The sequence below is a fragment of the Folsomia candida genome, unplaced genomic scaffold (assembly GCF_002217175.1).
Source record: "Folsomia candida strain VU population unplaced genomic scaffold, ASM221717v1 Fcan01_Sc011, whole genome shotgun sequence".
Classification (NCBI taxonomy): domain Eukaryota; kingdom Metazoa; phylum Arthropoda; class Collembola; order Entomobryomorpha; family Isotomidae; genus Folsomia; species Folsomia candida.
This window is the reverse complement of record NW_019091203.1, coordinates 3,358,895-3,384,842: the sequence shown is the minus strand read 5'-3', so window position 1 is coordinate 3,384,842 and position 25,948 is coordinate 3,358,895. Positions and strand designations below refer to the sequence as shown.

The window sequence follows — 25,948 nt, the reverse complement described above, 5'->3', positions numbered from 1 at the left end:
AAAATCATAAATTTTGTCTCACCCATTTAACGAATGTTCCCTCCCCGTTAAAGGTTTTTCCTTCCGCGTGAGAAAACTAGTATTAAATACTAATCTTTATTCAGAATAGAATTCACCTTGGTGCAGAGAAGTACAGCTGAAAAATTCCCTCCGTAAAAATGGGGCAACTTAGCACGCTATCATTCTTGGACGAGATCTCCGCCGCGTCCTCGGAATCGATTCGAATCTCCATCGCGGAAAAGTATATGGACGACGTGGCCACCGTGGTGCTCGATTTGCCGAACGGGTCGCTTAACAGGGACGATAATTTGCAGGACTTGGGGCTCAATTCGATCAAACATGTCCAGCTCAGGGCCCGAATGCAGGACCTGATTGGGACCAAGGCGGTAATCGGACCGCCCGATTTGGTCAGCTGTTACACCGTGGCGCAGCTGGGAAAACGGTTGATCGAGATTATCTACGAGGATAAAGCGAAACGGGGCGAGAAAGTGTATCGGGAACGGGTCAAGCTTATGTTTGAGGATGCCCAGCTTCCCGAACATATTAAGGTAAGAAATTTTATTATTTATTGGTCAATAGGACGACACTGGCTTAATTAAACGCTTTTCTGGATGAGTTTCTTACATAAAAAAGGGTCTAATTTTAAAATATCGAAATAAAACTTTAGAAAAAAAATAACTCTTTGGGTGAGTTATGACTTCACTGTTAGTCGCAAACCCTTATAAAATTACAAAATTTTTAAAAGTGTGGAATTGGTACACTCTTAATAATCCGGTACAGTCACGCAGGTAATGATTTCTCGGTAATAAATTTGATAATAATATTTTACCAGGTACAGTGGGGAGCAAATTAAATTGTACGGTAGAAAAACTGTTCTATCTCGCATATTGATGAAGATAAGGGCTTGAAAATTTGCAAGGTGGTACCCCAGAAAGATTTTCGTTGGATGCCGTTCCTGTTTTTGAAAAACCTCAAAAAGGTCAAAGGTCACAATTTTTGACCCAAAAGCTCATTTTTCAACTCTTACAGTGATTTTTTTCCTTGGAGGCTTTATTTTTTAATCGATAGCTCAACTCAATGTGAACATTTTGATATCTTGTTCAGTTCTCTACGATTTTTTTGAAGAAAGTTATGAATTTTTGAAAAAAGTGAATTTTGAGGATTTTACCAAATTCTCCCATAAGCGCAATGTTAAACATTTCAAAATTCACTTTTTTCAAAAATTCATAACTTTCTTCAAAAAAATCGTAGAGAACTGAACAAGATATCCAAATTTTCACATTAAGTTGAGCTATCGATTAAAAAATAAAGCCTCTAAGGAAAAAAATCACTGTAAAAGTTGAAAAATGAGCTTTTAGGTCAAAAATTGTGACCTTTGACCTTTTTGAGATTTTTCAAAAACAGGAACGGCATCCAACGACAATGTTTGTGGGGTACTACCTTGCAAATTTTCTTGCCCTTATCTTCATCCATATGCAAGATAGAACAGTTTTTCTACCGTACAATTTAATTTGCTCCCAACTGTAGTAAGTCATTACAACATGACATTACAACACGACATTACAACTTATCATTACCACTTTGGTAGAGTCATATACTTGTGCTTTTCGGTAATGTTTATTACCAGAGTATTTACAGGGTAAATTTATTTTTTTTACTTGCTAGGTCCTTCCCGGAACCCTACCACCGACTCGGGTTGACCAGGCGAAAACCATTTTCCTCACGGGCACAACTGGAAACATGGGGCCGTATTATGTCCAGCAGTTGTCACGATTGGACCAGGTAAGGCAAAATTGTTAAACAAATTAACATACGACAAACCAAACGCTTGCATTTTACATGTAATTAGACCATTTTCTTCATAAGTACATATGGCATATGTCATATGCATACAAAAAGGCCCTATCTTTAAATACAAACCATATCATGGACATATTTATGCATGAATCGGTAGTCCGCTTATTTTGAGAGGTGGAAACTGCAAGAAAAAAATTTAAATCTAATTCAAACTTGGAAATGAATAATTAGGCACAAATATCATTCATTTGACTGATTATCAGACGGCTGATATGTATGTATTTCTAACTTTTTCATACCAAATCAGATCATACATAAGTACTAAAACTTCGTATACTGACATCCTATCTAAGCACGATCGCAAAAATTTAAACATTATTTTCCATATTTTCCATATTTTAAGGTTTTCGTACATATACATACTTTCCTGTATATTTCGAGTATTTTTCAAAATATGAATATTTTAGTAGATATTTAGAAGTTTTTTATGTAAAAATATTTTTCTTCATTCATAAATTAAGGTTTCCTCAAAATTATTAATATAGTAGAAATTTCAAGTTAGAAAACATTTTTTGTGAGCATATTTTCAGGTTTTTTAGGCACATATTACATACATACATACCTATTTTGCGGAATTTATGTACATTATGTACGGTAAATATTTACATATCCGCCCTCTGCTGATTATATGGTACTGAATAAAAATGACTGAAGGATGCCGTCCTTTTGGATAAATGACCGTCAATGAAAGGATTTTTTACCCTACATAAATATGCTTAATACATGGGGCGAAGTAAGAAATAAAGTCCGATGACATGAAATGAAATTAATTTGAAAGAAAATAAACCCTTAAAAACGAATATAAAAAAATAGCGTCAGAATGATTGAAATGTCCTTTAAAATGACACAATCTCTGACAATTCTGTATTTTTGACTCTTCACCTCGTCCTCAAGGTCATGGGGTCAAAAATATTAATGTCTTTGAAATCGCACTCAAATTTCCTTCAAAATGACACCCCATATGACCATTATGCATTTTTTTACCTTTGACCTCGTCCTTAAGGTCATAAGGTCAAAAATATTAACGTTTTCGAATTCGCGGTGGAATTTCCTTTAAAATAAATCCCCATATGAAAATTATGTGTTTTCTGACCTCTGACCTCGTCGTCAAGGTCACAAGGTCAAAAATATTGATTTCGTTGAATTCGTGGCGAAATTTCCTTTAAAATGATACCCCATATGAAAATTAAGTGAATTTAATTTTGGACCACACCCCCTGGCGCTGTGGGGGGTGGTCCGATTGACCCCATTTTCGAACTCGACCGAGAACTAAAAATTAGAAGCACAATGGCGAAAACCGCTTGTGATTATGTTGAGCCATTCTAAAGATATCCTGCTTACGGACGGACGGACGGACAGACGGACAAAGTGATCACAATAAGTAACTGACGCTACTTAATAACTGAATGTGAATGATAATCTTCCCTCATTAATTGGGATGACGCAGTTTTGAATGAAAACTAAATTTTTGAACAGGTATGGTTAAACTTGATTTTCGATATTGGGAGGTATTCGTATACCTAGCATATTGGCCTCGAAAAATAATTTCTGAATTTTTGCGAATTTTGTTTTTCGCCAAGGTTAATAAGACGATTAATAAATTACATTTAAGTAGTACACTCTTAAGAATTTCATTACCAAAATGTTTACCGGGCGGAGTATCTATGTGACTCTACTGCCGTGGTAACTTTTTGTTTACCGTGCGGTAACTATTTCCAAAGTTACTGACCCGGGATTGATTCAATACCGACGAGGTATTAAAAAACTTTTGCTGACTGACAACAAAAACTCTGTGCAGTAATAAATAATTACCATTATGTTATGCCATTATTACTGCGCGGTGTATTATTAATATAATTTGGTATTGTTATCGCCTGGGGGAATATTTATTATTATTTTGGTAATGATTCCACTGAATGCGGTAGATATTCATAAACAATATTTTATTAAATCATATTTTATGAATGACCATGAATTCTATATTGAATTTAAAATTTACAATTACTTCAGTGGTCCCAGTAGATGTCCAAAATGCCAAAATCTCAACAATGGTTTCAGCAAATGACTTCTAATCTCTGATCTGACCGATGAATCCTTAAATAAACAAAACATACGATTTAAATTAATTAATTAATTAATATGCGATGTTTTAAAATAAATTTGAATTAAAATTCATAAACGATGTTTTTGAACAAACTCACCCTTGTAGCTCGACCCGTTGAGCAGCAAACTTTGCAGTGACTAAATTGGAAAGTAAAATTTACATTTAAACGATGAATCGGTTACACTTTGGTCAAAATAAATATATTAGAATTAACCTAATTACCTTTAAATTTATGTTTAAGAATCAACTTTCTAGCTCAAAAAGAATTCTAAACACGAGCGAATTATTTATCTGGAGAGCGAGTCCTCGTACTCTAACTAAAAGATTTAATACAAGGCAGTATTAATCGTGATCGTCACTGCGGTGTTAAATTAACACAACTTGGTAATTTTGTGCTACCGCTCTGGTTTTCTCGATAATACCAAACAATAATAACTAAAATTTTTGCATTATAACGAATTTCGGTAAACAATTTTATTACTACCACAGGAAAATCTATGTTTACCAACCGTCCGGTAATAAGCGAGTATGCATTTTTATTACCACAGTTCTAAGAGTGTATGTGTTCATAAGAACGATTCATATTAATCACAACATTCTAGAAATACCTGCATAAATTTCCAAACTAATTTCACAGATCGAAAAAATTATTTGTCTCGTCCGCCCCAACAAAAACAAATCTGGCAGCGACCGTTTAATCGACCGACTTAAAGTCTTGGACCTCTGGGAAAGGACGGATTGGACCAAGATTTCCTGCGTCGAGGGCGACGTCACCCTGGACAAGTTGGGCTTGGATGACGCCACGTATGAAAAACTGTCCCTGGAAATCGAAGTCATCGCGCACATCGCCGTGATGGCGAGCCATCTGGAAATTTACGGGAAAGGCGCTTCTCGCCGATTTGGCATCCGCGCAGTAAATGTGGACGGAATGTTGCGAATTTTACAATTCGCGTCGAACCACAGGGTCAAAAGTATCCTGAATTTATCCACCGTTGGGGCAATTTGGATTAAAGATCGCGACATGGCGAAAACTTTGAGTAAGTATTTTTTTAAGCTTGGTACTCTGCAGGGATTTTTCAGGTCAAAGGTGTTTTCTTTGAATTTAATTATTTACTCGTTCACTGGAATTACTCGAATTTCACCGAAAATGGGAGTATACTTCAGATCAGTTGGAAAATATGCTTCAAGTCTCTTTTTCCCGGTTTTGCTATTTTTTCACGGATAAAATCCGTCCTGAGTACTATTTTTTTTAATGTTACCTGTTGGAAAATTAAATGAACTGTACTGAAAGTTAATTATCCTAATTCCAGGGCAAACCTTGTCTTTTATGAAGTCAACGTTACTATGAATTTATCTAGTTTAGTTTACGTAAAATTTAATTTAAGGTTAAATATCGAATTCTGAGTGCGTTTATTTTTCAAAAGGGTAACATTATTTTTAATCATGTTTCTAAATAAAATTTCATATGAAATTCTTATAATTTAGAATCTCCCGATCACTGGCCAAAATTCGGAGATTTTGACGAAGCTCCCAACTTTGGTTACGCCATTTCCAAATATATTCAAGAAAATTTGTGCGGTCAAGCGGTCAAGAGGGGAATTCCTTGTAAAATCTATCGCCTCCCGAAAGTTTTTGGGGCAACAGTAAGGAAAAAATTAATCATTCATATTTTATAATTGGTCCCTTTTCCCGATGCAAATGCATGGAAAAAGGGTCTAATTTTAAGATACAAACCATAGTAAGTAGTAAAATTTATTCGTACATCTTCAGTTCCTCTACTTCATACTTTTTTATTTAATAATTCACAGAGAGACGGAAAATTCGACGTGAAAGATAATCATTTCGTGTTAAAGTTCTTATACTTTGTAAAAGCTGGTATGATGCCGGGTAAGTCAATAAATATGTTTATGAGCCGAATTTGTTCATAATTTTACGAAATTTTCTCAGATGTCCCCGTACCGTTGCAAGTACTTCCCGTGGACACCTGTACGGAATTATCGATCAAGTTGTTCTTCAATCCGGACAGTCCAAATGAAATCTATAATATCATTTCACCCCAGTATTGTCGGGAACCTGAAACAATTTCTCGACTTACATATGAGTAAGGAAATGATATATTTTTGAAATAGGGAGATTGCGGAAGTTGAAAATGTTTTGCGGTTGTGATTGTACGTTTGATTGTAGATCGACAGTCACAAAAATAATATTCCTTCGCAATCTCTCTAGGATCTCAGAATCGGAATTATTCTATTTATTCCAGGTACGGCCCAATGCTTCGGATCGCTCAGTACATTTGGTCGACTAAGAATGAACTTAAAGCCGCCATACAAACAGGGGAATGGGAGCCGTTTCGTACCGCTGTACTTGACGTGTGCGCCAAAGATGGGATGGACATTGAACCGTTGATTGCCTATTTAAAACAGGAAATAATCAATGATCCAGAATTCCAGCGAAATCCTGCACTTATCTTGCAGAACGCAAAGGTAATAAATGTTTGTGCACTTGTCAGCAGGAAATTTTTATTCAGTGAATCACTCAATATGCATGTGAGTAAACTTCATAAACTGGGTACACAAATAGGGTAGTTTTTGCATGACTGCGGTCAATTTACAAATTTTACAAACCTTCGCATTCACAACAAGCTAATAAATATTTGGGACATTGGGCAGATTTATTCTTCTCATGTTTGAGACTATGATTGGATATTTACAATTACAAAACCAAATACCTACTCATGCGCAAACTCTCCAATAACATTAATTTCAACAATATTAATTAGTTGGGCGAATTGTCCTTATAAATAATTTCAATTGCATGTAGATCGATATTTGCCATCAAACGTTCCATCACAATACAAAAAATTTTCTACAGCGCAATCTCTCTAATAATATTAATTTCAACAATGTCAATTATATTTTCCTAATAATTTTACATATTCATTCTTTATCTATAATCTAAATTATCCATAATCACAATAACAAAAATTTATTTGTGCGCAATCTCTCGAATCTAAAATTCCACCCTACTTTAATCACAGCTGCGCGAATTTGCCACTACCCAGTACGGCTATCCCATGAAAATCGTGCCCTTCACCGAATTTGTGGAGCACCTCGCCGCCGAGAAGGACGACTCCTGGCTGCACACGTTTCTCGAATTTTACACCCGCGAGGACCCCATTTACATAACCTTGCCGTGCATCCAGTTCCAACGGAAATCCATTATCATCCGAGATTTTTCCAAGTATACGAGAAACACGTGTGAAAAGGTCATCAAATTCGTGCCCAATTTGGACGAATATATCGACCATCCTCTCGTCATTGTCAGGAGGTCATTCGAATACATGCTGGCTAACGCGATGCAAATTTTGGACGGGGTTTTTGAGGATGTTATGTAAAATAATTATGGAAATATGGTTGTGGTGAAATATGCTTTAAAAATTGAAACCGTATATAATTTAAATGAATGAAATTATTTCTTTGGTAACAAATCGTTACGGGGTAGCGCCAATAATAAAAAAATTGCTCTTTGGTCACACATAATTCGCATCTCTAGCATAAAGTTCGGAATTTAATGGGAAACATGTTATAAAAAATTTTGACGTATTTTTGGTTGGATTTATGAAAATGTATCAGAAGTAACAGTAAATCATTGTTCACTCAAGCATATTTATAAAAGTTAAAAACCATTTTTTGTCATGATGTTTGGCACGATGGGAATATTTCCCAGGCCATACATGTACGACTGGAAGTGGGTAACTCATACATATGCAAATTACAAACATGTGCCTGTGCATAGATAGAGGGACCGATAAATATTACGTAATTATACCGGATAAACTCCGCCTTAATCTGCCTGCTTTGTTAAGTGGGGAGTACGTTAAGCATGTGATCGATTTTCGGGAAATTTTGACCACCCCCAATATGTACACCGCATGTTATGTTACAAATTCGAAGGATAGGATGTCTTGAGATCTATTTTTAAAAAACGACGTGTATATAGACGTATTATACAAATAAATAAATTACATTATTGTAAATTGTATTGTTTTTATAATCCTATACTCATGAAATATGGTAATCGCAGCTCATCTAAATTTGTGGTATCTACCATTTAAATCGGTGGCTAAAAATTCTAAAGTTGGAAAAATTCATCCGGTGGCGACTTCAGCTAAAATATGTGGCAAATTTCGGTAGTGCATTAAATCTAACCGCTTCATGCACGACCCCCTTACACCGTGTATTCTCACGTGGTAAGTGAGTAATCAAGGCAGAAACAAGGCAGAAGTAGTTCAGTCGGTTCAGAAACACGCTCCCGTCGTCTCATCCTCTTTCACATACTTCCAAACAAATTATCTTGCATCACGGGAAGCATTTTATTACAAACGCATCACACAATGTCTGGTAAGTCGGTGTTTTTGAAGAGATGTACATACATACATATTAAATTTACATAGATATGTAAATATAATAAAATTTCGAAATATATTTATAAAAAAATAAATTATATTCAAAATAAGCTGGTAAAAAATCCTTACTTTAAGAAGTCGTTGGTCACGTTGGCTGGATTAAATTTGTCGCTCAATGTTCCAATAATTGCGGCAATTTTTTACGTTATGAAATTTCAATACAATTCTTGGAATAAATAATAAATGATAAATTTTGATTTTATGAAAATTATTAGTACAAGTTACACATCACGAATGTAATTGTAACCCATCGGCTTAACGGATCCGAAAAGTATGGACTTTGTATCATTTTATTTTTTATAACCGTATTTTTTAATTTTTTAGCCTTATGCGAGGCGTGGATAACACACGCGGAGGATGACACGGCTGCCTTGAAATGTCTCGTTTTGGCGAGAAGTTTACGCTTGAGTGGAACCCGGAAGAAAATGTTTGTCCTCGTTTTCCCTCAAGTTTCTGGAACCATGCGGTAAAGAAATGGAAATACTAGTCTAAAAATTCTGAAACTAAATATATTTTTTTTCCATCTAGAAAAGAACTTCTGTCCGAGTGGGACGGAACAATCCGGATAAAAAGGGTGGATGAATATTCGACCGAACTCTGTGCCCAGATTCATGCCTTGAGTTTAGTCACGCTGGGGAAGATTGGCTACTTAAATCCGGAAACAATGGTATTTACACTCTTAAAAATAATGATACTTATTAATTTACTCTAGATTGCATTAACTTTTCAAAACATTAACATTGTGGGTATTCACGTCAACTTCGTAAAAGCCAAAAAAAACGTCGCTTCGCAACATATCTCCGCAACTTTTCGATGTTTGCCAAGAGTTGCGATGCGACAACCAATCAGATTGCTTTATTTTTTTATGAAACATCCGAAGCAAAAGGGCATCTATTATCGTCGTAAACTATTTTTCGCAAATTCGTCGTCAAGTGAAATTTTCATTTCTCCTCATTTTTGGAAATGTTGCCAGACAACCTTACACTTTTCCGTCAAATGAATTATTTTTTTTGCAAATAATCAATTTACGCATTTTCATGTAAAATAAGTCGTTCACGACGCTGATTTCGCAAACACCGCAAAGTTGCGAAGATGTGTTGCGAAGCGACGTTTTTTAGTGATGTGAATACCCGCATTATTTTTAAGAGTATACATTTAATTTATGTAAAATCTTCAGATCCTGAAAAACATGGACGATCTGTTCCAAACTGAGTTCCAAACTGTGAGACTTGCTCGAGATGGAAAGTTGACTATAGCTATGTTACACCCCTCCGAGAATAACTTTGATTCTCTCGCCGCATTCGTGACGATTGGGAAAGGAGGTTTGGGGACATGGTTGCTCGAAAACGAGACGGCTTTACTCAGCGAGAAATTATTTTTGGACGTACTTCCCACCCATGATGGTGGGGATATTGGAGACGCGAGATTGGCCTACTTTATGGGGTACGACCCGCTAAAGATGCATGTGGGGGTGAATTTTATGCACAAACTTTGGACCAAGTTGTACTTCCAAACGGGTAAAAATGAGGTAATGAGTTATACATATGTACACTCTAAATAATTTGGATACAAATCGGGAGGTACCGTAAAAAGTGGTCAACTTTTAGGTATCGATGTTTCTTTACTACAGGGAATTTAGTCAAAAACTTGGAATATCTGTAATCTTGGTATAAAATTTTATTGGATGAAAGTCCTGAATTTTTTGATTAACGACTTCGCACCTGAGTTTTCAACCAATTTTCCCTTGGTGATAAAACATCATCGTAATCACTACCCAAAAATGGACCGCTTAAATGAATACAGCCGTGGGTAATGGTTCGTACCCAAATTATTTAGTGTGTGGGATTGTTAAATAATTCGAAAAAATTAATTAGGTATGAATTAACCTCATAAATTAAATATAGGTCCACCTGGAAATAAAACCCAGCACCGGGAACAACGAACCCATCGCCATTATCGGGATGGCAGGCCGTTTCCCTAAATGTGAAAACTTGCAAGAATACTGGGAATTCTTAATTGGCCACGGCCAAGCAGCCTCTCCCGTCCCGGAGGATCGTTGGACGCACCAGCCCGTCACCAAGGCTCAGCGCGAAACCGGGGCCGGATTCTTACCCCAGCCCGTAGATGAATTCGACGCTGCCTTTTTCGGCCTCAGTTCCCGCGATCTTTTCTACATGGATCCCCAACAACGCATCCTTCTCGAAGTGGTGTGGGAAGCTTTGGAAGACGCCGCGTTGCCGCCGACCCTTTTAAAAACTGTGAGGACCTCCATTTTTACGGGGTCCTGGTCCCAAGACTATTTTGGACTCTTGGCCGCCGGCGGGATTTCCCCCCGGGAACATATCCGGTCCTATTTGGGCACCTCGCTGGGCGCAACGGCGGGTAAACTTGGCCATTATTTTGGCTTGAAGGGTAAAAATTGCTCGAACGACTCGGCCTGTGCCTCCTCCTCCGTGACGGTTGGCCATGCGGTCGAAAATTTGAGGAAAAACGATTCTAAAATTGCGATCGCGTGTGGAATCAATCTGCTCGTTCAGCCCTTTACATATGCCGACTTGATGCCGCTGCTGAGTCCGGACGGAAGGTGCAAATCGTTCGATGTATCGGCGGACGGCTACGGGAGAGCGGAGGGGTGTGGGGTCCTTATCCTTAAACGGTTATCCGATGCGATTGCGGACAATGACAGGATTCATGCCTTGATCCGTGGGTACGGCGAGGAACAGGAAGCCGGTCCGCAAAATATTGGGACGCCATCTGTCGCGGGTGAAACAGCGGCAATGCTACACGCCATCCGGGACGCGGGAATAGATCCGTGGCAAGTTTCCCATATTGAGGCGCACGGGACAGGAACAGCTACTGGAGACCCGATTGAATTTGCCGCAATTGCTAATGTGTATAAGACGACGGGAAGAAAGGATCCTTTAATCGTGACGTCGGGCAAGGGTAATATTGGACATGCGGAGGCCTGCTCCGGAATGGCGGGGATAATCAAGACGGTGCTATGCTTGAAAAATGGGGTCATCCCGGGTCACGTGGGTTGTAAAGAATTAAATCCGGACATCAAATTGGATAAAATCCCGGCCATAATTCCATTAGAAAATTATACCTGGACAGCTAAACAATCCGGGCAGCCCAGAATGGCGGGAGTATCTTCGTTCGGATTTACGGGTACGGATACCCACATTATTTTGGAAGAAGCCCCGGAAAGGAGTTCAATCTTAGAAGGGATCGCCTCAACGAGGAAAAACTTGCCGAAGAATATTGTAACTCTTTCGGCGAAAAGTGAGGAGGGACTTGAAGGCTTAATCTCCAACCTTAAGGACAGCTTAAGCGTAGGAGGATCACCAGACCTGGCTGACATTGCGTTTACCCGAAACACCGGAAGGGACCACCTCTTTCCTTGGAGGGCTGCTATCACAGCGACGAATACGGAAGACCTGAGGTCTAAACTTGCCCAAGGAGCTATAACTGTGGGGCAATTTGACACATCAAATCCAAAACTCGCCTTTCTCTTTTCCGGGCAGGGCGCGCAATATTACAAAATGGGATTTCAGCTCTACTCTACATTCCCCGTGTTCCAGAAATACTTTGATTACTGTACACAAACCATGAAATCCTACGGAATTGATGTCCTTCCCGTAATGTGGGGTGAGAATCCGGAGGACGTGCGAATTGATGAAGCCCTGTACAGTCAGACGGGAATATTTGCGGTGGAATTTGCCCTTAATAAACTATTAGCTTCTTGGGGGATTAAGCCTGATATGGTGGTGGGCAACTCTCTCGGAGAATTTGCTGCTGCATCCGCGGCGGGAATTTGGAGTGATGATGATGCCATTAAAATTGTCTCAATTAGAGCTAATCTTTTAGAAAAAGTGGAACTTGGCGGGATGATAGTCGTCAAGAAAGATTGCGTTGGAACGGAGGCGCTAATTCAACAATTTGTTGCGGTACATTCAAAATCTGTTTGGGTGGATGTAGCCTGCATTAATGCCGCGGAACAGACGGTGGTGTCCGGGGACAAGAAAAATCTTGATTTTTTTTTGCAATTGCTGGAAAATAATGGCGTAAAAGGGACAAAATTAGGAACCAATAAGGCTTACCATTCACGCCATATGGATCCAATGATTGCCGAATATACGGCCGCTCTCGAAACCTTAACTTTCCATCCTGCTAGATGTCACTACGTGGGTGGGCAGAGTGGTAAACTTGTCGAAACTGCCGAAATGGGGCCGGACTACTGGGTGAAACAACTGAGAGAAAGTGTCCACTTTATGGATGCGAGTAAAACCCTGGTAGAAATGGGGGTACAAATTTGCCTGGATGTGAGTCCTAGACCAATTGCGGGATCACTATTCAACTCGACTTCTGCGGAGGTGTCAAGATCAAAAATTCCTTGCATTCCAGCCTTAAGGTAACTAAACTAAATTCGATTTTTATGGAAGGGTTTTGTGACTTGAGTACTTGACATGCAATTTTTTTCTGAACAGAAATAAATCACAAGACATCGACATGATTTTGACAGCCTTGACAGAGCTTTACATCAACGGAGTCAATCTTGATTGGCGCAGATTTCACCAAGGTTTCACTGGACATATCGTATCCCTACCGTCCTACCCCTTTAACAGGAAGGCCTTCTGGTTCACGGCGTCATCGAAGGGACAATCTGACTCGAAAGAACTTCATCCTTTGCTCGGATCTCCGCTTCGTAACGCTTCATCCAACCACATATTCCAATCCCGCATTGAACTAGCGGCCGAATCCACGGATAGATGCGCCTGGTTGAAGGACCACATGCTTGGGAAATATGTAATTTATCCGGGCGCAGGTTACATAGAAATGTGTCTCGCGGGTGGATACGCGTCAACCCTGGCATCCTTTGATGACTTCGGAATACCCGAATTTCCCATGAAGGTGCAAAATTTGAAAATAATTGCGCCAATGGATATCAATAATGCGGGGGCAACAGTTCAAACTATTGTTGGAGCGATGCCGTCAGGGGTGGATGAAGGAGGATCTGGGATGGACATCACAGTTTATAAACACCGAGGGGGACAAGAAGATGCTGATGTCGGGAAGTGGATTACGCATGCGTCCAGCCGAGTCTCATTTTTGCCCACAACCTCACACCAAGATTTGGACGTCGTAAAACTTATGAAAGATTGGAATGATGATGGAGTTGGGTCATTGGACAAATTCTACGAAGCTTTGGACAAAGTCGGGCTAAAGTTTGGACTTGCGTTCCGAAGTTTGAAAAAGAAGGCGGTGAGTCCGAACGGGTCAGAAACACTGATGCAAGTAGAATTACCAGGGGACGATTCTGAAAGTAAAGAAGCCTATTTTTGCCACCCAATCTTAATCGACGCCATGATCCAGGGCATTATGTTTGTCGAGAAAATTGCAGGTTCAGAAATGAAGAGCTTGTGTGTTCCCGCATTAATCGAGGAGTTCGTATGGTACGGAATGTCCAACAATGCCCCATACTATATTCACATTCAGGCGAATGAGAAGCGCGCTCTTCTGCGAGATTCTGTTGGACGGTTACTCGCCACAATGGAGGGTGCCCATCTGGTCGAAACTAATATCGACGTTATTACAAAATCTGTCGAATCGCAGAAAATTTCGATGCCGTCAATTATCAGTGAAAATATTTGGAAACCAATGCCAATCGTGGCAAAGCCAGAAGACACTCTTGTGCCCGAGAAAGTTGGGGAAAATCCATTGTGGCTGCTTTTCGGGCCTCCTTCCAAAGCCATGGATTGTCTTCACGAAAATCTAAAGGTATCTGGCAGGGAAGCAATTGCCGTAGAATATAACACTACTGACTTGAGACCTGATCATATCGAAGACTTCCGGGAAATGGTGAAGAAGTCGAAATCAAAGGGAACCTTGGAGGGGATTATATATTTACCCGGAGATTCGGAAACACGACAAGCAATTATCGCCCAAGGATTTCTTAACCTCTTAAAAGTTTTGGCAACCACAAGATGGAGCAACACAACCAATCTCCCAAAAATTGTCTTGGTAACGGAAGGGATCATTCCGGTTGGAACTGATTCATCTAGTGGTCACCCAGCTCGCGGAACTTTGTGGGGGATCTTGCGCACGTTCCAATCAGAGTTCACCAATTTCAAGACGACATGCATCGACCTGGAGTCAGAATCCTTGCCGGAATCCAAAGCTGAACAAATCGGAATGGAATTGTGGACAGATGACGGAGAAATCCACGTTGCCTATCGAGGCGGTTTTCGACACACCCCACGAGCCACGCCAATTAAGTTTCAGCAACTGATAAATCCCTTAAGCATTTCGCGATCTGATCGGAATAAGCTTATCCTACCCGCATCAAAGGCTATATCTGATCTAAAATTTGGCATCCTACCACCAGCGAAACTTAACAGCACAGAAGTGGAAGTACGCGTAGTCGCGGCTGGGCTTAATTTCAAAGATGTCCTCTCCGTTTTAAAACCAAGCGCCGAGTTCGACCAAGAAAACTGTATTGGTGCTGATTTTTGTGGCATAATTTCCTCCGTCGGTGAGGCTGTGACCAAGTGGAAGGTGGGAGATGATGTTCTAGGCTGTAATTTTGAACAAGGCGCGCTACCCTCTCACATTTCCCAGGATCAACATCAGCTCGTCAAACTACCTTCGTGGTTCACCCATGCTGAAGGAGCAACACTCCCAGTCGTATTTTCTACAGCATATCACTGTCTCGTCACAGTGGGTAGACTTAAAGTCGGTGAAACCATTTTAGTTCATGCTGCCTCTGGGGGAGTTGGATTAGTAGCTATTCAGATAGCAAAACAGTTTGGGGCATCTGTCATAGCGACGGCTGGAAATAAGCGAAAACGGGCATACCTAAGGGACACGATGGGAGTGCGACACGTCCTTGACTCCCGGTCACTCCAATTTGAAAAAGAAGTTAAACAATTGACCAACGGCCTTGGAGTTCACCTTGTTCTCAACTCGTTAACCAGCCCTGGTTTCAAAGAGGCCTCACTAGCCTGCCTCCAAAAATCGGGAAGGTTTGTAGAAATGAGTAAGCTTAATACGTGGAGCATCGCAGAGGCTAATGCTCTCAGAGCGGATGTAGAGTACACCGTCGTAGATATGACAGTCGTCGGCGCGAAGGCTAGGACACATTTGTGCGACGTTTTGAATTCGTGGCTCGAAACCAAGAAAATAGAACCCTTACCGACAACAAGGTTCGAATCTGTTTGCATAAGAGAAGCACTGAATCACTTGCAGAAAGCGAAACACATTGGGAAAGTGGTGTGCTTGTGGGGACAAAATCTAAAGGAGAGTGACAGACCGGGCTTGTTTAATGATCGGAGTACCTACCTCCTAACTGGCGGTCTGGGCGGTATCGGTATGGAATTGCTCAAATATATGACGGACAATGGGGCTAAGCATTTAGTGCTTTTCGGAAGAAGCCGCCCCTCTGAGAAGAATCAAAGAGTAATCGATTCTCTGAACTCGAGCGGAAACAACGTCACCCTCTTTCACGGGGACGTTGGGAAAATGCAGGATTGTGAAGCTTTAATGCAGGAAATAACAACTCGATCCCTCCCACCGTTGCGAGGGGTCATGCATGCCGCAGGTTGTCTTTCGGATGGGATATTTCTCAACCAAAACTGGGAAAAAATGGAAACCTGCTTCAACTCTAAGGTCACGGGAGGATGGAATCTCCACGTGCTCACGAAATCACTGAACCTCGAACATTTCGTAACTTATTCTTCCATCGCAGCAATTTTGGGTTCGATGGGTCAGGCGAATCACAGCGCGGGGAATTGGTTTTTGGATGGACTGGTAACCCACAGAATTTCTTTGGGACTTCCCGCCACAACCATAAACTGGGGACAGTGGGGATCTGTCGGAGTAGCGGCGGACATGGAAATTCCGGGTCTCAAGCCGTTCACACCAAGCGAAGCGTTCACCGCGTTGGAACACGTGCTCAAGGCGAATATTCCACAAGCCTTGGTCGCGGAAGGGGACGTGTCACATATTTCGTCAATTTATCCCTGGACCAGAAACTACTTTACGGAATTGAAAGCCCTAAAAGGATCTACAGCTTCATCACTCCCTTCAAAAACCAAGGTGACCATAACCACGGAAGAATTCTGGAGCAAATATGACTCATCAGACGTCGGCGGGAAGCCAGATGTCGTTCAAAATTTGCTAAGCCAGGCATATCTCCACGTGTTGAAACTTCCGAGTGGCGACATTATCAAACCGGATCAAGCTTTGCGGGACGTCGGGGTAGATTCCATGATGACGTTCGAAATAAAAAATATTATTCAGGACATTTTTGGGGAAAAGGTATCCTTCACAGTGGCAGAAATATCTGACTGTGGTACAATTATGGCTATGACATCGCGACTTGTTGAAATCATTGGGATATCGGGATCATAGAGGGATATGTGGCTGTTGTACGTAAGGTTTTGTGGCTAGTTGTTCAGAATTTATGAATATTTACCAAATTATAAATAATATGAATTAACAATTTAGTAATTCTTACTTACAGGGAAGCAACAGTAATTCTGGGGTTAGAAAATTCAATTTTATGGTTGGTTGAAAATGTAACAGATTGGTCAAGCAGGTTTACAATTTATTAGGATAAAATCTATTGTGAATATTTATAAACATGCATATGCAGTAAAATTCTTAATTGCTAATTAGCACAATATGCGATAACAGCACCCCTGCAATTAGTAACTAACAAAATTATTCAACAGAGATACCCTACATTTACATAAAATACATATATTGACCCAATCGACCCAAAAGAAGAAATGAAGAAACACATGTTTCGCACATATTGCTTGTACTGAAACTGTGCTTGCAATGAATTCTATTTCTTTATACATAGTATGCATATGAAGTTAGATAATTATATTAATATGTTTAATCAATTCAATTAATTATTAGCATACACGTTCAACGAATATCTCGTCATTCAAAATTCATTAAATTTAAAAATTAGAAAACGATATTCATTCATTGTTTTATTAATGCACTAAAAATTTGGAAATATTAACATATGTATTTAGGCATTACATATCTACCGTTAGTGTTTTATTCATGTTGTAAAGCACGCGTGCCCTTTAAGATCTGTGAAAATGGAAATTTTAAAAATTTGCCATTGTAGCGACACATTTAAACCAAACTATATATACATATTATGCCTTATTTAGGGCATTCAACGAAATGAATGTCATTTTACATATTTTATGTTTAATTTAATTCTCACACAGACAACAATTTATAGGTAGTTTACACATTTTACGCATTCCATTAAATTCTATTCTGTTGAACATTAATGTCAACATTTTCCTTTCATTATTTTGATTAATTTTTAGCGCAATTAATGCTGTTTTCTGTTCTGTTTTATTTCATTATGCATAGTCGAAATCCAATCAACTTTTTTCTCGAGTGGCAAGAAAATGATGTTTGAAACATTCACTTTCTACGTACATTGCATAGATTGGCAGGGTGAAAAGTAAACGAAATAGTAAAACGCGACGAATAACAAGAGCAAATAATACTTTAAATGAGGCGTTGTTTGTGCATCATAATAAAAATACTTCATTAGGCCTCAACATAAATCCGGCAATAAATTGGGGAAGAGTTTCCCGAATTTAAGCAAGTCATCATCATCATTAAACCTCTTACAACCAAATTCGAGAACATTTCACCCAAAACCTTAAAGAAATGGGCAGCATTTGGAAAATTATTGAAACTTACACGAAAGCATTTTCCCATATGTGGAGATTTCCGGTGGGTTTTAACACTTCTGTAAAACGGGTAGTCCTCCTCCCCCGAGTAATGACGGATACTACACCGCATGGAAAATATTTGGGGGGATCCACCCCTTCTACCTTATCACCGGTGTGGCAACCCTTGTCTGGGTAAATCAGACAAAATCCGGTCATCCCATTACCATCGAACAGCTCGTGATCTGCTGCCTATCCGTGGCTTGTGCATCAATAGTAACGATCGGATTTTTTGGGGTAATTTTGTTGGGGGATGTTTACGCAAGAATGACCAACGAGTTGTGCGAGGATTTTGACCAGCTGGTGAAAAGTAAGGGAAACACTGTACATAAAATTCATACGTAAAGAGAGTTTACTTAAATAAGTTTGAGTAAAGCAGAGGATTATCAGCGAATATGCAAAATTTGTAGAACCGTTGACCAAAATTGGTCTGTCCTCGTCTTCCTTATTCAACGTTGAGTAAAGTTTACACAATTTTGGATAACAAATATCCAAAGGTATCAAAATAAGTTAAACACGGAGTGAGTTTAACTTATGTATGTATGTAATATTGAGTAAAGTCTTCATAACCTTGGACAAAAATTTTTGCACTACTTTTGGTAAATTTTGCACAACTTCTTGTAAGTCTTAACGCATAACGTTGGATAAATTACCCATACCCAATTGTTTTGGCTTCCTCTATTTTACTAATGAGACATAATGAGACAATCTTTTCTATGAAAATTGTGTACCTACTTAAATTTGTAATAACGTAGATATTAATTTCTATCTAGAATCTGGTCAGCCTCATTTTTTAAACCAATCCAGCTTCACAATTACCACAAAAGTGTTACAAACCGCCATGCTACAGTATGCCTTGTGCCCTCCATTCGTTGCGGGTTTCCTCCTCTATTTAAACTACGATTCACCAAATCTCTTATCAAAATTGGTCGTGTCATCCTTTAACATTGAAATTATCCCGGGCCCCTTCACATCATGGACCCTGCTCGCCATCCGATTCGTCCTCACCGCCTTTGTAACTCTGGAAGGCGCTAGGATGTTGGGATTCTTAAATATTTGCGGATTCTCAACTCTAATCATCGCATCGACATATCAAACCGAGCTTTTGCGAAGTATCAAAGATTCCACAAATTTTTCCAGACTTCGAACCTCGCTCAATTTTTATGACAGATTTCGCATAAATTTACAGCACGGTCGAATCATGATGATGAACATTTTTGCCCTGTTTTTCTACGCCTTACTCGTGCTCGGAATTATTTTGGCCTTTTGCACGATAAAATTGCGGGAAAAATTCGCTTTGCAGTTTTACATCGGATTTCCTGCTTTTTTCGGGCTGGCTTGTGCCCTGGGGGATGTCGCAATTCCGATGTTTATTAATTGTGCTACTATTCCGGTGGAATGGTTGAGACGGGTGAAAATGGTTGTGGGTGGGTGGTCCGGACCGGGGAGGGGGTGGGGATTGAGGGTAGCGAAATCTAGGCAAGTCAAATGGGTCGAGTTGGGCGTTGGGGACGTTAAATTGTACAATATTACAAAGGAAACGAAGTCCGCGACATTGTTTCTCATTATAAATTACACTATTACGTTACTATTGTCGATTAATGTGTAGGTTAACGAATTTATGTCAAGGACAAATATGTATAAAGGGTCTTTACTCCTTATGTACTACGCTCATATCAAACATACATGTTTCTTATTACTACGCTTCTTAAAACGAGGACTAAAAAGTAACCTCGTCCCAACTGTATATACCTACATCGTTGGTCTGATTATGTGTACTCAGTTTAACCATGCAAATCATTAAGAATAAGAAAAATTTGAAACATATTTACATAGGTACGTTATTTGTGTAATTCTTGATTTTCTGCATATTTTTTATTATTCGTAATTACGTCTTATATACATACATACCTTCATGATTAAGAACTCCTAGAAACAAAATACTTATTTAACGTGGTAAATAAGTGAACGATTCAACTCAACGGTTGCAACAGACTGAAATTTATTTTCAGATTATTTAGTCACTAGCGAATAAGCCCGTCTCCCGCCGGTCGATGGGCTTAATTAATTTTCTTCTTCATAATTACACCGAATTATTATTTTTAATTATGTATATATTATTGGCTGGAAACGTCTTTTGGCAAGGAAGTGAAACTTTCTTCACTTTCACTTCCGTCACGGAAAATTACTTTCACTTCCGTTGCAGACAAACATTTCCAGCTTATAATATAGATGGTTTAAACAAAGGATGCATAGTCAAATGTGTATTAATAAAGGTATGTATGGAACTGTTATGTAGGTAATAGCTTCAGATACTTTTCAAGTGTTGGGCCCAAACATAAACAAGAAAGTGCATTATAAAGGGTGTTAATAAAGTCCGATCCCATGCATTTTTTGGAGCGTGGTTGTTACAAATTCAGCTGGAACTTTTGAACCAGTGAAGTTATTTATTTCAAATTTTTACCATGGGAGGAACAACTAAACGTGTAAGTCATGAGCATCTTAGAGTTGAGATACAAACATTGCATCAGCAGGGGCTTAAACCTACAGAAATTGTGCAAAAATTGGGCTGCAGCCGCAGAACTGTTTGGAAATGGAAGAATACAAATTTTGTCCACGACAAAAAGCGACCAGGGCGACCCAGAAAGGTGTCACCTACCACAAAAAGAATGATTAAAAACAGACTTTGCAAGAAAACCGGTAGTTCATTACGTAATTGAGCAAGGGAGTTAAATGACTCAAAACGCTATAAAGAGAAGAAGAAGCAAATTAACTGTGTGACCGTGCAAAAATTTGTGAAAACTACGAAGTGGGGTCACACAGCTTACAAACTAACCAAAAAAACCTCTCATGTCACAAAAATATATCGATGACCGTCTGAAATTTGAAGAACTCCTTCAGAAAAGTGCCCATTTGAGTGAAAAAAGACTTGGTGAAGAATTGCGCAGTCACATCCTTTGGACTGACGAATCTATTATTGAACTATATCCAAAATTGAACCAACAAAATGTTCGTTACAGGACAGAAAACAAATCGGATGTACCATCAAGAGCGATCCCAAAATTCGGGCTTAAAGTTATGGTAGCGGGTGGATTTTGTGCACGTTGCGTGACCCCTCTACATATCATACCAAAAGGCCAATCAGTCAATGCAAAGCATTATATGGAAAAAATATTACCTATCTATTTCGATAGCATGGGGAACAAGGAAATATTTCCGAATGAAAGAAAAATAGTTTTCATGCAGGATGGTGCTATAGCCCATACAGCAAAAGCGAGTTTGAGTCTCATCAAGACGCAAGTTTCAACGGTCTGGAGCAAGGGGGTGTGGGCCGCTAACGGCCCAGATTTGAATCCCCTGAAGAACCAGTGGTCCATACTTAAGGAAAATGTATACAAAGAGCCACAACCCCGGACGAGGGAAGAGCTAGTAAAAAAAAGTTCAAGATGTATGGAATTCGATTTCCAGAGGCACATTGGAAAAATTAGCACAGAGCCTTAAACAAAGAGTTGAGGGCATGGTTAAAGTAAATGGTAACAAGACCAAATACTAAGGTAAATATGTCGAACATTTTTTGTAAGTATCACGGGTAGTTTTTTTTATACTAGCCTTCACTTTTTTACAGGAAAAATGGGATCGGACTTTATTAACACCCTGTAGAAATATGTATCCATGTTATCCAGCATAAATAATTCAGATGCGAGCCAAATTCATTCTTAAGCAGAATTTCTGAATTTATTTCCTATGCATACGTTTGACCATAGCCATTATAGTTATTTTTGCTAGTGTATGCCCACTAAACGCAATAAAATACAAACTACATACTCAAAAGAAGAAATGACATTGTTTGTCTCGCACAGAATTCCTGCACGACAAGTGGAGTTAACGCTTCCACAAAATTATTTCCAAATTCCAACCTTAACGACATTAGCGAATTTTGCGTCCTCCTCTCTAACTTTTTCTTGCATGTCCGCCTGCCTTGTAAGATCCAATTTTTACTGAAATTGTTAATTTGCGCAGCCGCAGAAAACATTAAAATTTGAAAGATTAATATCAGAAAGTAAGCCCAGAAAAACAGGAATGTCACAACTTTGCCGACTTGTTCCGAATGGAACATTTGTATGGAGGTGAAACACATTACTATTTGCAAAACAGGAACGAGAAGCGCCGTTGTGAGAAATATTCGCGACTTTGTGCAAGAATTTAACACTTTTTCGTAAACTTTCAATTCCTTGTAGGCCTGGATAATGCGGCTGCTCGACTTTACCAAAGCTTGACATGACATCCATGCAAACGAAATACCTTGGAGTAGTACAGTTAGCAAATAATATGTGACGCTAATAATTGCTTGTTGTAAACATGAATTCGATCGTGGCGAAAAATACATTTCCGACATGTATCGCTTCGTGTCTCAGGGCGTTCGCCTTAGTACAAAAAAGCGAGCTTAGCAGAATTGGCTGACATGGACGAATAAACGAGAGGATTCCAAGTATTGCAGAAATAAGTAGACCTGTCAGTTCCGCCGCCCAGTACAAAAATCGTATTCCCAACTGAAGTTTGGGCGTTTTGGTGCCACCTATAATTGTTGAATTAAAAGTACTGAAGTCTTAAAAACAATTTTATATTTTTAAACGTAAATGCACCATCGTATATACATGCATACATAAATATGAGTGATTTAAGTACTTTCGGAAGGGATTGTACATAGGTATGTATTATGTGAGGAGTATCAAGGCCAGTAGGGCCAGCAGTCGAGCCGCTCAGGTCACCATTTGGACCTATTGCGGACACCTCAATGCACTCGCATACGATTATTGTGTCGGAGCCTCTCTCAATTCCCCAGCTACAAGGCTGGCGAATCTTCCAGACCTTAGAAGGCGCAGAACTTTTTTGAGAGATACTCCCATCAAAAAGGGTATTTTTCAGAGTGTGGGTTCATTCATACAGGTAAACACCCTTTAGAAAATACATAATTAGCGTAATGAAGTATATACCTTTTTTACCAGATTTAACGTTGGGCTGACGAATCAGAAAGTCAACCAGCTTCACGGCGACATGATCGACAGGAAGGTCACACCTTATCATGAACAATGTCAGGTACGCAATTGCCCCGAGGGCCGCCTCTGACTGAGCGACTATACTCCGCGAGTTGACAAACGTGGCGAAAAGGCGACAAAACAACAGCAAGCAGTTAACACATAGGGATAGCAGGACCCCTTTTTGCGACTTTGCCCCATGCAGACCGATCTTCTCCTGTTTACAATCCCATTTTACGGGTAGGCATCGATAGTACGAACCATTATTGAGATTACGCTTGACGAGATAGATATCTTCGATAAGCATTTTGAGATAAGGTAAAAGTTTAGTGGAAAAATATTTTGAGTATGTAGTTCCCCAAGGCAGAGTTGAGTAGCGACTGGCGAGAATAATGGGGAAACAATAATAATGCAGGAAAGGCAAATTATTAACGATATGGCTCGTGTATCTGTGTTAATACATATAATTTAAGTAAATAATAATTTTCCTGAATAAGGCCGAATAACAAGTTTGTGGACATAGGATAGAGAAATTAAGAATAATCTTACTAGTAATTAAGCCCGTAAGAGGATGAAATGTTAAAATACATATCTACTAATACGAACCATTTTATTTGCATATAATTAATTGTGTATATATAAATACGAAAACGTCGTAACATTTTAATATTACATTGCATTATTCTCAAGTATTACCAGCTTCTAGAAATAGTTATCGTACCCCGGTGAAATTCGTGACAATTCTGGTGATGGATAAAATTATGTCCAAATAATACTTTGGTACAAGTTCTTCACTTTTACTTGAAAAATGGTTAAGTTTTCTGTCTCGTGATAAAATATTTACTAAAGACTCATGGATTTAGATAATCACATAGTTATGTGTAAAATTTAAAAAAAAATATAGCGCCAATTTTTCAAAAAACCCTAGAAAAAACCCTAGTGAGCATTTGAAAAACCTGCTCATCAGTGTCCAAATAATACTTTTACTATTTGTAACTCCACCGGTTAAGGTGATCGTGGTTTCCGCTGTTTTGGTGGTGATCTATTTCTGCAGGCTAATTGAGTAGGAAAGAGATAGTTAAAGGCTATGTCCATGCTGTGACCAAGTCTGACCGAACAGTGACGTATGATAACCATCCCGTAGATCTATGAATAATCCTCGATCAGTGATAATACAGTGATGAGATTTAATTAACGACCCCCCTAACATTATGAATTTTGCCCCCTAAATTGTGCAAATTAACCCCCATTGATTTTTGCCCCCACGTAATTCTTTTTTTACCCCCTAAATATCAAACGAATCCCCCTAATAAAATGGCCGGATAAATACTGAAAATCAAGTGTAATTACATATATTTAGATCGGACTTATCAAGGGTGATCAAAATAATTTAAATATTAATCAATGAAAATGATTTGGAGCACTTTTGAGGTTAAAAAGCAGGTCCCGATTGATTCACCTCTATGTAATTTAACCATCACATGACCTTTTGTTACCATTGTGATCTTCACAGATGTGATGTAGGGTTTTAAATAAAAATAACAACCCAAAGGTTCTATTGGTTTTTAGCAATAAATTCAACATTCGACTCAAATGGTGTATGATATTAGTGAATAACACCTCAGCCATTGTGGATGATAACTGATGAACAGTACCATGTCTCAATCCAGGAAACAGGTACATACTCAGAGAAAGAAGGATAGCAGGGGCCCACCAAAGTGCTCCAAAGCTTTTTCATTGATTAATATTTAAATTATTTTAAGTATTGTTGACAAGTCCGATCTAAATATATGTAATTGCACTTGATTTTCAGTATTTTTCCGGTCTCAACATTCAACTCGGAATCAACATTTTAACCAAGACGGGTAAGTCATATATTGACACCGGCGGTGTTGATTCGACAAATTTTTATTTTGAGTGTACTTACAATAAGTTTTGATAATACCAATCAGCGACTCACGTGCCGGTGTTACTATACAAAGATTAGGAGTCTCATTTATGAAAAGTGGAATTAAATTGTTCTTTGCCAGACAGGATGCAAGAGGTGCGAATGTTTTATGTAAACAACGGCCTGCAAATACCTATGTATTTATTTGGTGGCGCTATATTTTGGAGAAATTCAATATACTTCAAAACGTGTACAAACAACATCACGAACGTTATCTGGGTGGAATAATGTGCAGAGTAGAATACACTTATATCAATAAATACTTCAAAACAATGCAATACATATTCCTTTTATTCTCGAATACATCTTGTTATTGCAAATTAAACTAGAAATTTAAAGATATTGATTAAAATGTTAATATTCTAAATTTGCAACATTATGGCCACTGAAGATATGTGTTGGAATAAATTTTACGTGCAATCTTAAAAAGACCGATGCCCTTATTAATAATCATAATAAATCCTATTTACAGGCAGATTAATTTAAAGTTGAAGATAGATAGTTGTTGAATAAATACATAGGTAGGTTACAACATTCCTGAACATAAAAAATACCGTATGTACACACACATTTTGAATATTATCGACTCAAAAGAAGAAAAGACACTGTTTGTCTGGCACAAAATTCTTGCACTACCAGCGGAGTTAACGCTTCCACGAAATTATTCCCAAATTCCAACCTCAGCGACATTACGACTTTTGCGTCCTCCACTCTACCTTAGTTCTGCATCTCTGTCTACATTTTACGATCCAATTAGTACTCAAATTA

The 25,948-nt window shown here is 38.9% G+C and overlaps 2 protein-coding genes across 2 annotated transcripts; both read left to right on the top strand.

Moving 5' to 3' along the window:
- The first annotated feature begins 122 nt into the window (after positions 1–122).
- LOC118437072 (nonribosomal peptide synthetase asaC-like) lies at positions 123–7,495 on the top strand. Its single transcript, XM_035855850.1, has 8 exons — positions 123–548; positions 1,666–1,782; positions 4,599–4,998; positions 5,447–5,604; positions 5,770–5,848; positions 5,909–6,062; positions 6,222–6,444; positions 6,999–7,495. Exons 1-8 carry the CDS (start codon positions 159–161, stop codon positions 7,353–7,355), a joined length of 1,878 nt encoding a protein of 625 aa, XP_035711743.1. The 5' UTR covers positions 123–158; the 3' UTR covers positions 7,356–7,495.
- Positions 7,496–8,354: 859 nt separating this feature from the next.
- LOC110854857 (phenolphthiocerol synthesis polyketide synthase type I Pks15/1) lies at positions 8,355–17,107 on the top strand. The gene is made up of 8 exons (XM_022103285.2): positions 8,355–8,361; positions 8,751–8,892; positions 8,955–9,093; positions 9,139–9,189; positions 9,604–9,954; positions 10,331–12,837; positions 12,914–16,852; positions 16,948–17,107. Exons 1-7 carry the CDS (start codon positions 8,355–8,357, stop codon positions 16,833–16,835), a joined length of 7,119 nt encoding a protein of 2,372 aa, XP_021958977.1. The 3' UTR covers positions 16,836–16,852; positions 16,948–17,107.
- Positions 17,108–25,948: the final 8,841 nt, after the last annotated feature.